The sequence below is a fragment of the Periplaneta americana genome, chromosome 8, assembly GCF_040183065.1.
Source record: "Periplaneta americana isolate PAMFEO1 chromosome 8, P.americana_PAMFEO1_priV1, whole genome shotgun sequence".
Lineage (NCBI taxonomy): Eukaryota > Metazoa > Arthropoda > Insecta > Blattodea > Blattidae > Periplaneta > Periplaneta americana.
In genome coordinates this window covers 300725-314533 of record NC_091124.1, presented here as the reverse complement: position 1 = coordinate 314533, position 13809 = coordinate 300725, and the positions used below count along the sequence as shown (strand labels likewise).

At 35.3% G+C, this 13809-nt stretch overlaps 1 protein-coding gene across 5 annotated transcripts in view; it reads left to right on the top strand.

The window, feature by feature from the left end:
- Positions 1-4516: 4516 nt before the first annotated feature.
- The window catches only part of LOC138704394 (USP6 N-terminal-like protein), a 77610-nt gene continuing 68317 nt past the window's right edge, over positions 4517-13809 (top strand). For 2 of the 5 annotated variants that reach the window (XM_069832228.1, XM_069832227.1), the window contains exons 1-2: positions 4517-4775; positions 5265-5461. In XM_069832228.1, the coding sequence (XP_069688329.1) occupies positions 4719-4775; positions 5265-5461 (254 nt within the window). In that variant the 5' untranslated portion in view covers positions 4517-4718. Of the gene's footprint in view, positions 4776-5223; positions 5462-13809 lie in introns of all 5 variants that reach the window. The other 3 variants (XM_069832229.1, XM_069832230.1, XM_069832231.1) reach the window with 3 other exon arrangements.

Genomic DNA, 13809 nt, shown 5'->3' with positions numbered 1-13809 from the left:
ATCAAGTTTCCCAATGGGTCAAGACTGGGAAGAATTTGAATCCCTTCATGTGAAAGTATTCTCTCTCTGGATAGAATCTTTACGATGGAAGCTTCTATTGGTTCTAACTGTAAGCATTTTGGTATAGCATTAGTACCGTATTTGCAAAATTTATGTTTAATGCAGAAAAATTTGCTCCAGTGTCGAAGATCGAATCCGGATCCCCACATCTACACACTGGGTGCTCTACCACTGAGCTACACCAAGGCACTGGATCGAATCTTTCGCCTTTGGTTTTTTCCTTTGTGGTCTTACCCCATGTTCGACATATATTATGTCATCATACAAGGAGCGCACTCGGGACTCCACAGCTTGCACTGTTAGACGAATAATCTATGTAAAGATGATTAATTTTTTTGGTCCTACAGAATTCTCTGTTATGGTTATTATTTGTCCATGTATTGTGGGTCCCTATCACCACAGCATGGCGCGTCCTCAGGTTCCGGATCGAGGAGACGGCCTCCAGATATGGAGGGTAGCTGTGAATATACTGCATAAGCAGTCGCGGACAGCCGATGAGGGGTGGTCCTCCAGCTTGGGGGTTGGGCGAAGGGCTAACAACCCTTCACCGTAAAAAACAGCTTGTTACGAATCCTTCAAATAAGCCTCGGAATGGGACTGATTCTCTGGCACGACCACAGCAAAGGAATAAGGTTTTGAGATTTGGTACTTGGAATGTTACAAGTCTATATAGAACAGGAGGGGTAACAATAGTAGCAAAAGAACTAGCTAGATATAGAATAGACTTCGTGGGAGTACAAGAGGTTAGGTTAGATGGGAACAGCATAACACAAATAGAAGATTATTTGTTGTATTATGGGGAAGGAAACAATAATCACCAATTAGAAACAGGATTCTTTATTCATAAAAGAATAAAATCAGCAGTAACAAAGGTCGAATTTATCAGTTATCGTATTTAGTACTTAAGGGTAGATGGTGCGATATCGTAGTTATTAATGCTCACGCCCCTACAGAAGAGAAAGACGACCATATAAAGAATAGCTTCTATGAGGAATTGGAACAGACTTTTGATCAGTTACCTAGATTAGGAACATTAAATCCAGACGTTTGAGATGGGCAGGGCATGTAGCACATATGGGCGAATCGAGAAATGCATATAGAGTGTTAGTTGGGAGGCCGGAGGGAAAAAGACCTTTGGGGAGGCCGAGACGTAGATGGGAGGATAGTATTAAAATGGATTTGATGGAGGTGGAATATGATGATAGAGATTGGATTAATCTTGCTCAGGATAGGGACCGATGGCGGGCTTATGTGAGGGCGGCAATGAACCTCCGGGTTCCTTAAACGCCAGTAAGTATGGTTATTATTTGTAGATGACGGATAACAGATGTTCTGTACAACCAAAAAATTAATAATCCTTACATAAAATTTGTGTTTTACAGAATTATGAAATAGAAGTATTGAGTTGGTGAACGAAATCAAGACCAATCAACAGAAAGGTAAGGTAAGCCCAAATTCTGTATTGACATACTATAGTTTTTTTTTTTTTTTTTTTCCAAACATTGATATCTATGTGGTCGCAAAGAAAGATGCAATTTCAGACATCTCTAGCAAAGAACATGGAATGTACAGAGCCAACAGCATTCCTCACCTCAACTGGAGGGTGGGCAGACAGATAAATGTGGAAGGAAAGTTATTCGTAGACACATTGCTCTTTGCGGACGACCAAGTTTTAATATCCAGTTCTGAAAATGGGGCACAGAGGGCTCTATTCCAATTAAATAATAGAAGTAAAAGTTTTAGCTTAAATATTTCAATTAACAAAACAAAAGTTTTTAGCATTTAGAGGAGCAGATTACATTAAGAGCCAAAATTGTCTTGGAAGGAAAAATTATTGAACAGATAAATTGTTTCAATTATCTTGGGTGCAACATTTCTTATATGAAGAATGAAGATATTCAAAACAAGATTAATAAATTCAGCTATGTATGCGGTGTCATTAATAGATCCCTAAAAAGTACTAGAAAAGAAACAAAAATTAAATTTTATAAGGTAATGGCTGTGGCATTGTTGCTTTATGGGTCTGAATTTTGGATCCTGACTAAAAAAGAAGAATAGAAGCAGCAGAGATGAAATTTCTAAGATCTGTAGCAGGTTACACCTTATTGGATAGGAAAAGAAGTGAAGATATAAGGAGGGAACTAAGCATTTTTAAATTAATAGACAGAATAAAACAATATAGAAACGATTGGAAACAACATATACAAAGAATGGAAGTAGACCGCATACCAAAACTGATGATGAACTATAACCCAATAGGTAGAAGAAATGTTGGTAGACCGAAAACAAGATGGGCTCAGACCGGAACGAGCCTTATAAGGCTTAATCCATGATGATGATGATTTTAAGGAATATGCTGTATCTATGTGACATGTCCATTTCATGTGTGGTGCCAGAAAGGTGAATGACGTGTCCAGTTCCCATTGGCTGAATGGGAAGTGGATGGTAATTAAAAAATATAGGCCTACATTATGGTGCTGTCAAAAAGCTGCTTCTTTCCTTTCGACCACAGTAAGTATATCATTCTATGTGTTGATAAGGAATATTGGGCGTCTGGAGAGTGGAAAGGAATGACTTGGAAAGCTTCAGTTTCATTACTCTGTATAGTGGAACTGAAAATGGGCAGGGAATTATTACTGCCTAATTACAGGACAAGCAGAGGAACAAATCAGCATACTAAGAAGTTCAGACAACAGAAAATATTCTATCTTCATAAGTTTATTGTAAAAACGAGACAAGACTGTACAATTATTGCAGTCACTTTAGTGTGCATGAAGATGAACATACATTGCTATAAACGAAGCAGCAATATAATTATTGAAACTTTGCTCTCACACCACACACAGGACTGACATCTGATTTGTGTTGCGCGTTATTTCATGACCAAATTAAACTGATGAAGTAACTTTACAAATTAAGTATATAACGTTGCATATAGGCTATATTTCCACATTCTTCTTCGTCCTCTTTCTTGGCCTCTGATTCAATTTACTGATCCCATGTAATCAACTCAATTCTCTAATATAAAACTATATTCTGTAGAACTATAAAAAAAAAAAAAAAACTTAAATGAATAAGAGAGGATAACGAACACGTCTGCACTTCACGGAGACATACCGATGACTTCCCTCCTCACAATTCTACTCATGAAACATTCCGCGTAAAATTGTCAGTCACATTACGTAAACAGTTTTGACTATATCCAGCAGAGTCCTCTTGAAATGCACATCGTAGAGCTGCCAATATGTGAAAAGATTAGCGAATTTTCGGAAGGTCGAGAATCAGTGACAGGTTAGGTTTGTTCAGTCTTTTGGTATGTTTTACATAATATATTTTTTGGTAGATAGATCGATTTGGACTTAACACCGACGTTAATATCAGGACTGACATTCATAAACAATATTGAAACTACTATACTTTCGCAATGATTACACAGTGTCCCTATAGAGCTATTTCGAAGTTATTTGAAATTATTTAAGTACTTTCTCTCTCTCTCTCTCTCTCTCTCCTGTGTGTGGTATGTGAGAAGATCGAAGTTTCACCCAATATTTGAGACAGTACCGTCATTGGAATGTCTAAGAGATTAGCTGAACTTCCTGTGGTAAAAATTCAGAAAACATTTTGCAACGTTCAGACGTCTATTTCAATTTAGCCGAAAATATGACTAATATATTATACATTACATAGGAAACAAAAATATGCAAACAATAACACTTCAAAAACAAAGATCCCTCAGATGTCCCTTGAAACAAAACGAGTTTATTATTTATAATGTTGGCAGGTTATGGCTGCATTAGTGCAATAATAAAATTTCTAACATATTGGAAGATATAATGAAATAACAGCTCTGTAATTTAAACTTGAATTTAATGTATCACAAAATGTCACAAGCTTTGCAAATATTGGATCATACATAAATTCCAACCCAGAGTAGCAGAAATAAAACTCCAAATCCGGAAAAGATTGCAGCAACAAGGGCCACCAATAGTTCTTTGAATATATCCCTTGTAAACTTCGTGCTTGTCACTTCATACACGAAAAACCATGCTGTGAAGAAGATTCCAATTCCCAAAAGAACCACCGTCAGATGAGGGAATACGGCTGGATTGACTGGAGAAACGTATCGTGTCATAGATTCGATCTCAACCTGCAATATAATATTGAACTGTAAATTTTATTTGACCATAATAAACATTAGAGTTCATGCCGCAAATAAACTTTAGTGCACGAGTGAAATAAGGGTATCGATTTCGTTGCTACAGAGAACGTAATATTCAATATATATTATTAATAATAATGTAATAACCAATAGCTATTAATACACACCATTTTGACGACAAAATTCACGGACGCCGACAAAAGATATTTATCTTATTATCAACAACCTCTTGAAATACGTGGCCACACACCCCTCATATGTCCAGAAAACACATAACCCAAAGCCGGGAAACGGAAATCATATTATGTGGTGCTCTCTGTTGTTAGTAAATGACACTCTATCAATCGGGTTCTGCTTGCCAGAAAAGCAAGTGGTATAGAAAGTTGCTACGACTTGTAATGTATGTTACTGTAGAATACTTAATTCATTTTTTATTACAGCTCTACTTGAAATGATTCCACACTCGTTTTATTTCACTGAAGAACGCTAAGATTGATGTATGTCATCTTCGGCTTACGATGTGTATGCTTGCAAACCTTTTGACAACTGTTCTCAGGTATTATAGGTTAAACTAATAAGACTCTTATTTTGATGATAAAATGTTATTAAAACTTGGTCTTTATTATGTGTTAGTGACGTTTGTGTTCATTACTTCATACCTCATGCATTCTAAACTTTTACCTGTTGTATTTCTGGAGATGAGTCATACTTCCTTTATATTTATAGCTGGAAACAACCGAATTTTCACGATAATTGTAAGTATGTTATACGAGGAATTTTGAATATTATATTTGTTGGCAATCATATCAGAATATATACCGAAACTCAGACTGCTAATAATGTGTTGAAGTAAACTGAAATTAATGAAGAAAGTCTGAAAATCAGTATTAAAAGTAAGAGTAATTTGTGACCTACATTTCTTGCTAAGAATCGTTAAAATTTATGACACAGATATAATCATTCGAGATTCACTAAGCAATGATATTGCTAATTTAAAATTTCAGGAGTCGATTTGTTGTGTAAAGCTGCAGCCTGATCTGTATAGGAGCGGGATGGTGTGTGGAGCGAGACAATCCAGTCACGCGGGATGAACGAAGAGGAGCTGCTGCGCAGGGCGGCAGAAGAGAGGGCACTAATTGTTAGCCGCTACAGTCGTGGTAGAGAAGAAGGGGCACAGATCGACCCCTGGGAGGACCCAGGATTTGAGATATACCATGCCACAGATCGCTATGGCTTCATACAGTAAGTGGCAATCTATGTTTTGCCTTAGGCCTACCATTCTTTTGTGTCGATTGATTCTGAGTCTGTCTTGGACGAAACAATTGTACATATTAGATGTACACAGAATGAATGATATAACTGATGCCACAGTTATGACATCTCATATGTAAATCGCAAATTCGAAAATTGTTATGAGACTTACCATATGCAATATGCTATAGTCCTACAGTATATTATTTTCTCAGAAGGGGAAATGGCAACGACTCTCTACTTCGTCCCTCATGGAGCATTATACCGGATGTTAAAGTACGGTTATAGGCTCTGACAGTAGACAGTAAACTAACCAACACAAATAAAAAGCTAATAAAAATAAGTTCATAATTTCCGGAACATACTGTGATATGTTGCAGTGGAGGCTGATTGACTGAGTCAAGTGAGGCCGGGCCTCAGTCACTTGGCTTAACTGAAATCAAATTTTATGTTTTTATGTAATGTATTACCTAGTTATTTGAATGAAGCATATATCGCTGTAGAAGCATTTGAAAACTTTGTGAAGTAGATAGACCTGTTTTGCAGTAAAATTTGTTCCTGAGGCCAGGATCGCTCGTGTCGGGTCTGCTTCTGCATTTCGTGTGTCTTCGCTGCTTTTGAGTTTGCGCTTAAAACGTTGTAGCTGAGGCACAATTCGGCTGGCCTGGTCAGGTTTCACTCCTCCCATCCATGGGCCGGCCTCAAGGGTAGAGTGAGATGGGAATAGGGTGACTTGTCTTCCTAAATAGGTCATAAATAACAAAAATTCCAGCTCTTTGGCAGGCAGAGACCCACACTATTCTCTCCCCTTATGTATTAGTTTATGACTTAAACGAGGGTGTTGTACTATTGTACTTCGTAGTACAGTAGTGAATCTGGGTCAATGTTGTTATGTATTTCGGGAAAATATAAACAGAAACAAATGCGAGAAATAATGCTGGTGTAGTTAATTCATTGTTTGAGTGTCCTTTTTCGAGAAGAAATAATTTTGAAAGAAAGGAAGTATTAAACAGAGAGCCTACCGAGATGCCTACGACATCGCTGACAATTTTTCTGATAGATAATCTTAAAACGCGAGTTTCTATTGCATCCTGCTATGGGCAACATAAATGGTTAAGTGGTAATGTGGTGCAAAATAAACTTCTCTGTTGGGCTTGTTTGTTGCTGTCAAAGGAAAAAAAGAAAAAGAAAAGAAAGGGGAATTTCAACACATAATATGGGTTGCTTCATCACACTGAAACTCAGAGCATAACAGCTTATTTGGTGAGTGAAGTTATTATTTTTCATTAATAGTAATAATAATAATAATAATAATAGACTAATATTAATAATAATAATACAGTAATAATGATGTTAATAATATAATAACAATAATAATTAATATCATAAACATTTTCTATCGGAGGCACTTAAACTAATTGCATCTGGCCTCACTGAGGATTTTGATCACTGGCCGCTACTGATATGTTGTCTTTAAGTTACAGATTGAGGTACTGTTCGCTTCCGTATCTCAAATCAGTTATAATTTTCCAATACTAGTCAACAAATTTAAATAAATAACAAACAATATAACATAAAAATCCCGGTAAACAAAAGCATTAACACAGTCTTTTCAAAATAAGTGAAAACTAGTTGTGCAAGAATATTGCAGATTGTAAATTTACTGTATAGACTGTTTGAAACGAGTTACAGCGGAGCAAAATATGATTTGTTTACATTATATTTTCTTCAGTCCTGTGTCACTTCGGGACCAAGATGTTTAAAAGAGTGTACTTAATTCATTCCATCTAGTTTGATTTGGTCTGCTTATTAAGATACATCTACGTGGTTCAACTTTTCTTCAACTTTCAGTATCCAAACAATCCATGCAGGAGTGAATGAAATGCATTCAATTGTGTGTGCTCTTTTTCGCTAATAATGATAGTGCATGTGGCAATTGAAAGCTACCCAACACCGGTGGGTATCTTGTGCGTTATTTCGTTCAACAACAGCATGTAGGGAGCAGCTGATTGTTTTAGGTGGCCGTGAATAAACTGAAAATTCTTTTGTTTGTTGATGGTGGACCTTTAAAACTGCGGTTTGTTTACGGCGATCATCGCCGGGTGTACATCGCTAGCGATTGTCGCCTGGAGTTGCTAGCAGTTAAAATGAATGCACACGGTTTCTTTACAGCGATGATCGCCAACGTAGATCGTTGGACGCGACGCAGATCGTTAGAGGTTGCTTCTGAAGCAAATTCAGAATGCACATTGCCGCATACATGTTCAATAATCGATATTTAGAGAAGGCCATGTAGAAATAATGAATCGAGTTCTGGCAGCAAAACAAATGAGAATTGACAGCGCTGTATGCCGGCAGTTTATAATCGCCGGTGATGTGCGTCCTGTGATGATTGCCATAAACAAACCGTAGCTTTAAGCTGAAAATAGTGGCAAGTATGATCAACTTTATTTGAAGATTGTTGCAAATACAAGTGCCTAAAGAGTGTTCGCACAAATTTGCGAATCAAGTGGGCTAAGTTTTGGATTGATAGGCCTATTTAATATTTATCAATAATATACACAGTGGGCAAAAAAAAAAAAAAAGGCACAAAATTAGAAATACTCTATTTTCGGAAATACATAACATTAATTTATAATGAATACACTGTTGGAAGTGTAGACTTTGAAGATGAGCAGGACTTTTTATTATGTTTTTTTGAGGCTCAATTAAAATCTTATGGAGGTCAATACGCAATGATGCGAAAAATGTTGTTTCTGAAGATAATTTGTTACTTCAAAATGCAGAAACTGAATGTTGGTAAAGTTAATAATAATAATTAACATGCCAATGTAGGTATAAATTTGATCAAAAACTGGCTTGATGCAAATTTGCTATCTCTAAATATAACTAAAACTACTTTGGTGCCATTTTCTTTAACAGTCTCTGGATTGAACAAATTGAAATCACTTTCTCATTTAAAATTAATAATCCACAACTCATTTTGTAAACTCTCTACAACCTGTAAATGCCCTTGCCTGAAAGAATCTGTAGATGTGAAATACCTGGGAATTATTGTTGATCAGCACTTGAAATGGGATAGACAAATCACCTTTTTATGTAACAGGATACGTAAAACAATTTACAAATTCGTAAACCTACGCCATTACTTGCCTACTCATGTATTACGTTTGGTTTATTTGGCTATAGTTGAATCTGTTATCCAATATGGTATAACTGGATGGGGAGGCATTACAAAAACTGCTCTTCTTCCTCTAATTATGTTGCAAAAACGTATAATCAAAATTTGTTTGAAAAGGCGACTGGATTATCCAACAAATTTGATCCATTCCGAATTGAATGTTTTTAGAATTGACCAAATTTATAAATACTCTTTAATGAAATTCTGTCATAAAAATAGAATGAAATTTGTAGCTCAGCCACATGCTCATAATACAAGACGAAATGAAATTCTTAAATTAGTTGAACCTAAATGTTTCACATCTGCTGCTTTACTACACAGTACAAATTATGGTCCACGGCTATATAATTCGATAATAAAATTTCATCCAGAGTTCACTACTTTAAGCAATGAAATTTTCAGATCCAGAATTAAAAAATTTATGTGACAGACTTCCCTGTATTATATTATGTACCATGTATTGTAAAACAAGTTTATTTCTATCCTAAGTGTATTTTTCTATCTTATCTTGTTTGCTATATCAACATGATCTGCACTAATTATACTACTAATAATAATTTAATATTAATCCACCAATCTCAACATCGTCTCTTTTTTCACTCAGTTATTACTAGTATTATTATTTACTAATTTTATTACAATCTTTATGTGACCTTTTTTCTTAAGTATTTTGTCTACAAAGTATGTGTATCTATGTAACGGAACTGTCCCTGAACACGGGCTTGGCTCTTTCGGGGTATTTTAATGTAATGTTTTATGTAAATAAATTGAATATTAATGGCTAAAAAATCGCTAATTAATGATCATTCAAATAATCAAAATTAAAAATGATGCTCTGTGTGACCACCATTTGCCCACATAACCATTTGTAGGCGTCTTCTCCATTGTCCAGCAGCACTGGATATCTGTCTGTGATAAGCCGGGCCCAACATTCAAGAAGGCGTTGTCTTAAATGTTGTTGTTGTCTAGTGCCTTGCATCTGGCAATGAAGCCATTGGCAGTCGTGCTTTCCAATACTTTTGAACTGTAGTTTCTTCTGATCTTAATGCTTCACAGGTCTTCAAGTGGTCTTCATTCATTTCTGCTGGATCGTTACACAGGACACATATGGGTGAAGCTGAGATACCTATTCTGTAGAGATGACTTGCTAGACAGTCGTGATTTGTCAATAGTCTGAAGGCTGCAACTGCTGTTTTCCTTGGTCTCTGGGGGATTAAATGTCAATATTACGAATTCTTGTTTTGTAATAAACTGCTTTTTGTAGTTTACTCCATGCAAAATAGTTCATAGGATCTCGTTTGAAACTCCAACGGAAACCATCAGAGAATGTGAGAAATGCGATCTTTCACGCAATAATCTCTCAGGAGGGATATCATGTTCGTACAATCGTTGTACACTTGAAACAGACCATTCTCGTTGAGCATAGTTCCTTACAATTTGACGGGCAGATAAATTATCATATTGGTGCCAATATTTAATGAAAATCTTGTCTTTGTTCGTTAAGCGATCCATTATTCACTGAATGAGAACTCAAAACGGAAGAAAACAAATGATGATAGCACAGCAAACAGCTGGTCTGCTGAACTCATAAGACCATAATGCTTAGTTCGGCATAAACGATCGATTTTACACTGCCTTACAAAAAATAAAAAGTCATGTTTAATAAATGATAAAAAATTAAATATTCCAGTACTTTCCTGGTGTACAAGGACTGTGAAATTTGCCTGTGAAATAAACTTTCAAGTGAAATCATTAGCTGCTGGAATATAAGCATTTAAATTTTGTGCCTTTTTTCTTTTGGCCCACGTGTATATATGTTCAACACAGAGCACTGTGTAGACACAAAATCTGCGTGTGTCTTATTTGAACATGAGTTTTCAGCTATATTCTTTCAATATTTTCCGAGATTGCATGTGTAAACACATGCAAATTGAACCATGTAGATGCAGCTTTATAGTGATAAATCTTACTGAAGGTTGGGCATTTTGTTTTATTGACATTCACTGTTAGACACATGTTGCTGTTTACCCAATGAAGAACTGCAATTTTTCCTCCCACTAGCTTTATTGTCTAGTCTAAGATTTGTAGAGGCAGTGGCGGTGCGTCAATAAGAGCACGTGAACACCTTGTTTCCATTAATGCACGACTAGTTTTATTATTTAATACCGTATTGGCGTAGTGGGGATGTACAATATCAGGATCGAGTATTTTAAACTTCCCACATCTTGCATAAACTTTTATGTAAACTTGGCAACATCTGTTCACGTACAAGCCGTGCTCTTTTCAAGAAGGTTACAGGAATTTCACGCATGCGCGGGAGAAAATTGTCTTTCGCTGGCCGCTTATGACTCGTCAAGAGCACAAAGCGTTAAGTGAACAGTGAATCTATCCTACTGATGTCACGTGCATCGATGCCTATCGTTTACGTGCTATATCTCGAGGAGAAAATTTAATAAGTCTGTATTTTAGCCTGCAGGTGTCAGCATCTCACTGTCAGAACGTTTACTTTATGTGAATGTGTGTACAGTGCTGCTACGAGAGTGTAGTTTGTGAATTACTATACTTCAGTGTCGGCATATAGCATAGTTTGGCTTTCAAAGGCTGAATGTGATGGTGGTATGAATTTAAATATCTGTATGGTGGTGTATATTATTTAAGAATAATATTTAATGACATGTATTTATAGTAATCAATCTATGCGAATGGGATTACAGTACTGGTATAGGCTATAGTGTATCAATGTGCTGTAAATCAAAATACAGTATATTACTGAACACACGCTTTTGTAAATTGTAAATTTCTAACAGACGTAAACAATGAACTCTGTTCAAGTAATTTTGAAGAGTAAAGTACTGGGTAAACTTGCTTTCCAGGAAAAATTGGAAATAAAAAGACTAGGTTTCATCATCATCATCATCATCATCATCATTATTATTATTATTATTATTATTATTATTGTTATTATTATTATTATTATTATTATTATTATTATTATTATTATTATTATTATTATTATTATTATATGTTGTTTTGAATTTATATACGGTTTTTTCGACAGTGAAACATTGGAATCATGACATTTCATATTAGCCTAAAAACGTACGATTTCAAATTCTCTTTGATTTTGGAACACAAAATTGTGAACACACATAATATCTTATCACGAGCTGCCACTGTGCAGAGGTTTATAAAAGATTGTGGCTCTGATTTTGTAGGTTGAAATTTCAAATCATCTTTTCAAATAGTGTACATTAAACAGCAGATGCCCATCCATAACTATGCCAAAATCCATTAGAAAAATTCAGCTGTTCTCATAGATTGCTTCTTGCACTGTATTTGCCGAGGTTTGTAAGTTCAACCAAATTTTGGACGTAGTAATTAATCTCTCTGCACCCTTTTGAGTATCAAGAACAGGGAACAGATTTCTAGGTGCTGAAAAAGAGAGATTTAGGACTTTATAAAATCCAATTTAGGATTTTTAGAAGTGTATATAAAATTAAATTTTAGTTTTAGTAAATATTCCATTTTTTTTTTTCAATGCACATTATGAGCTGTTATGTTTTCATCCAATTATTCCGTTTAGATGGAATTTATGTACAAAGAACTGGTGCCGACATGTGTGCCACTGAATCGATATTCAAATGCAATCAGTAAAAGAGACTGATTGCTGATAGGTCAGTTTCATTTCGCATAACAGGGGTGCATTAATGCGAAAGTAAGTTTTAAGCTCATGTTACCAGTATAACCTACCACCTCTTTTGTGCTAGGATGGGCATTTCCAAACGCACTTCAGTTCCAGCAAATTAGATATGGTAACATTTTTTTTTCCCTCCCAGTCCAAGAGTAATATGGAACGGACTTGTAGACCAGTGTTTGTTAGATAATTTTTTTTTTAATTTTAATTTAATTTAATTCTATTTTTGTTAGTTGACAATTTTTGTACATTTGTACTTCAATTTTGCTTAAATAATTAACATCGCAATAATATGAGACTTGTGGAGAGGATGACGTCCATTAATGTTCCTCAAAGCATCAACAAATCAGTGTGTTTTTTCCTCTTGAGGCAACAATCAGGTTGTGCAGGGGGCAGGTTCCGAGAAATCTGGTTGATTAATCTGTTAGAATTTGCTGACAATGTTGCATATAACCGTGTGTAGGAAGAATGAATTACAGTAATTTTCTTTTTAATTTCAAATAGCATTTTTTTAGTTTTCTTGGGCATTTTTGGATTTTTTAGTACTAGTATTTTTATTTTTATTTTCATTTATTTAAAAGATTTTGGGATGGAAATTTCAGCACAAAAATCAAAGTAATGGCATTTTTAGGACAAGACCCAGTCAGAAGTAAGATAATACACAATAACCAATGCCTCGAACAAGTACAGAATTTCAATTATCTGGGTTGTGAAATATCTTATCAAAATGAAAAAGATGTGAACAAGAAAATTACCAAATTTACACAAATTCTAGGAATAATAAACAATACATTAAAAGCTAAATTAGTAAAAAATCTACAAGAATAAAACTATATAATACACTAGCATTACCCTCCCTTTTATATGGAAGCGAGATTTGGACAGTAAAGAAAAAAAAGACATGAACAGAATCAAAGCAACAGGAATGAAACTTTTCAGGAGGACAGCAGGATATATTCTTTTAGACCGAAAATGGAATGAAGAAATTTTAGAACAAATAGAAGTAGAGTCAGTAGAAGAAAAAATCAGGAGATACAAATTCAATTGGCTAGATCATGTAAGAAGAATGGAAAATTCAAGAATCCCAAAAATTATGATGCAGTATAAACCTAGAGGACATCATTGACCAGGAAGACCTTTTAGAAGACTGCTAGATGGGGCCGAAACAGGTCTACAGAGGCCTAATTCGTGAAGGATGATGATGATGATGATTTTTATTTTTTTAAGGCAGTCAGGTAGCTCAGTTGATAGAATAACTGGTTAGGGATTGGAAAGTTCGGACTTTGATCCTGGGTGGTGATAAGAATTTATCGTGATGTCCATATTTCTGCCCCATAACAATGTCACATTGCACACAAAGCACTTCACTAGTCTCTTCCTTAGTTATTTTTCCAGAGGTCCGCAGAAGATACTCCTTTTATAATAATAATAATAATAATAATAATAATAATAATAATACACATA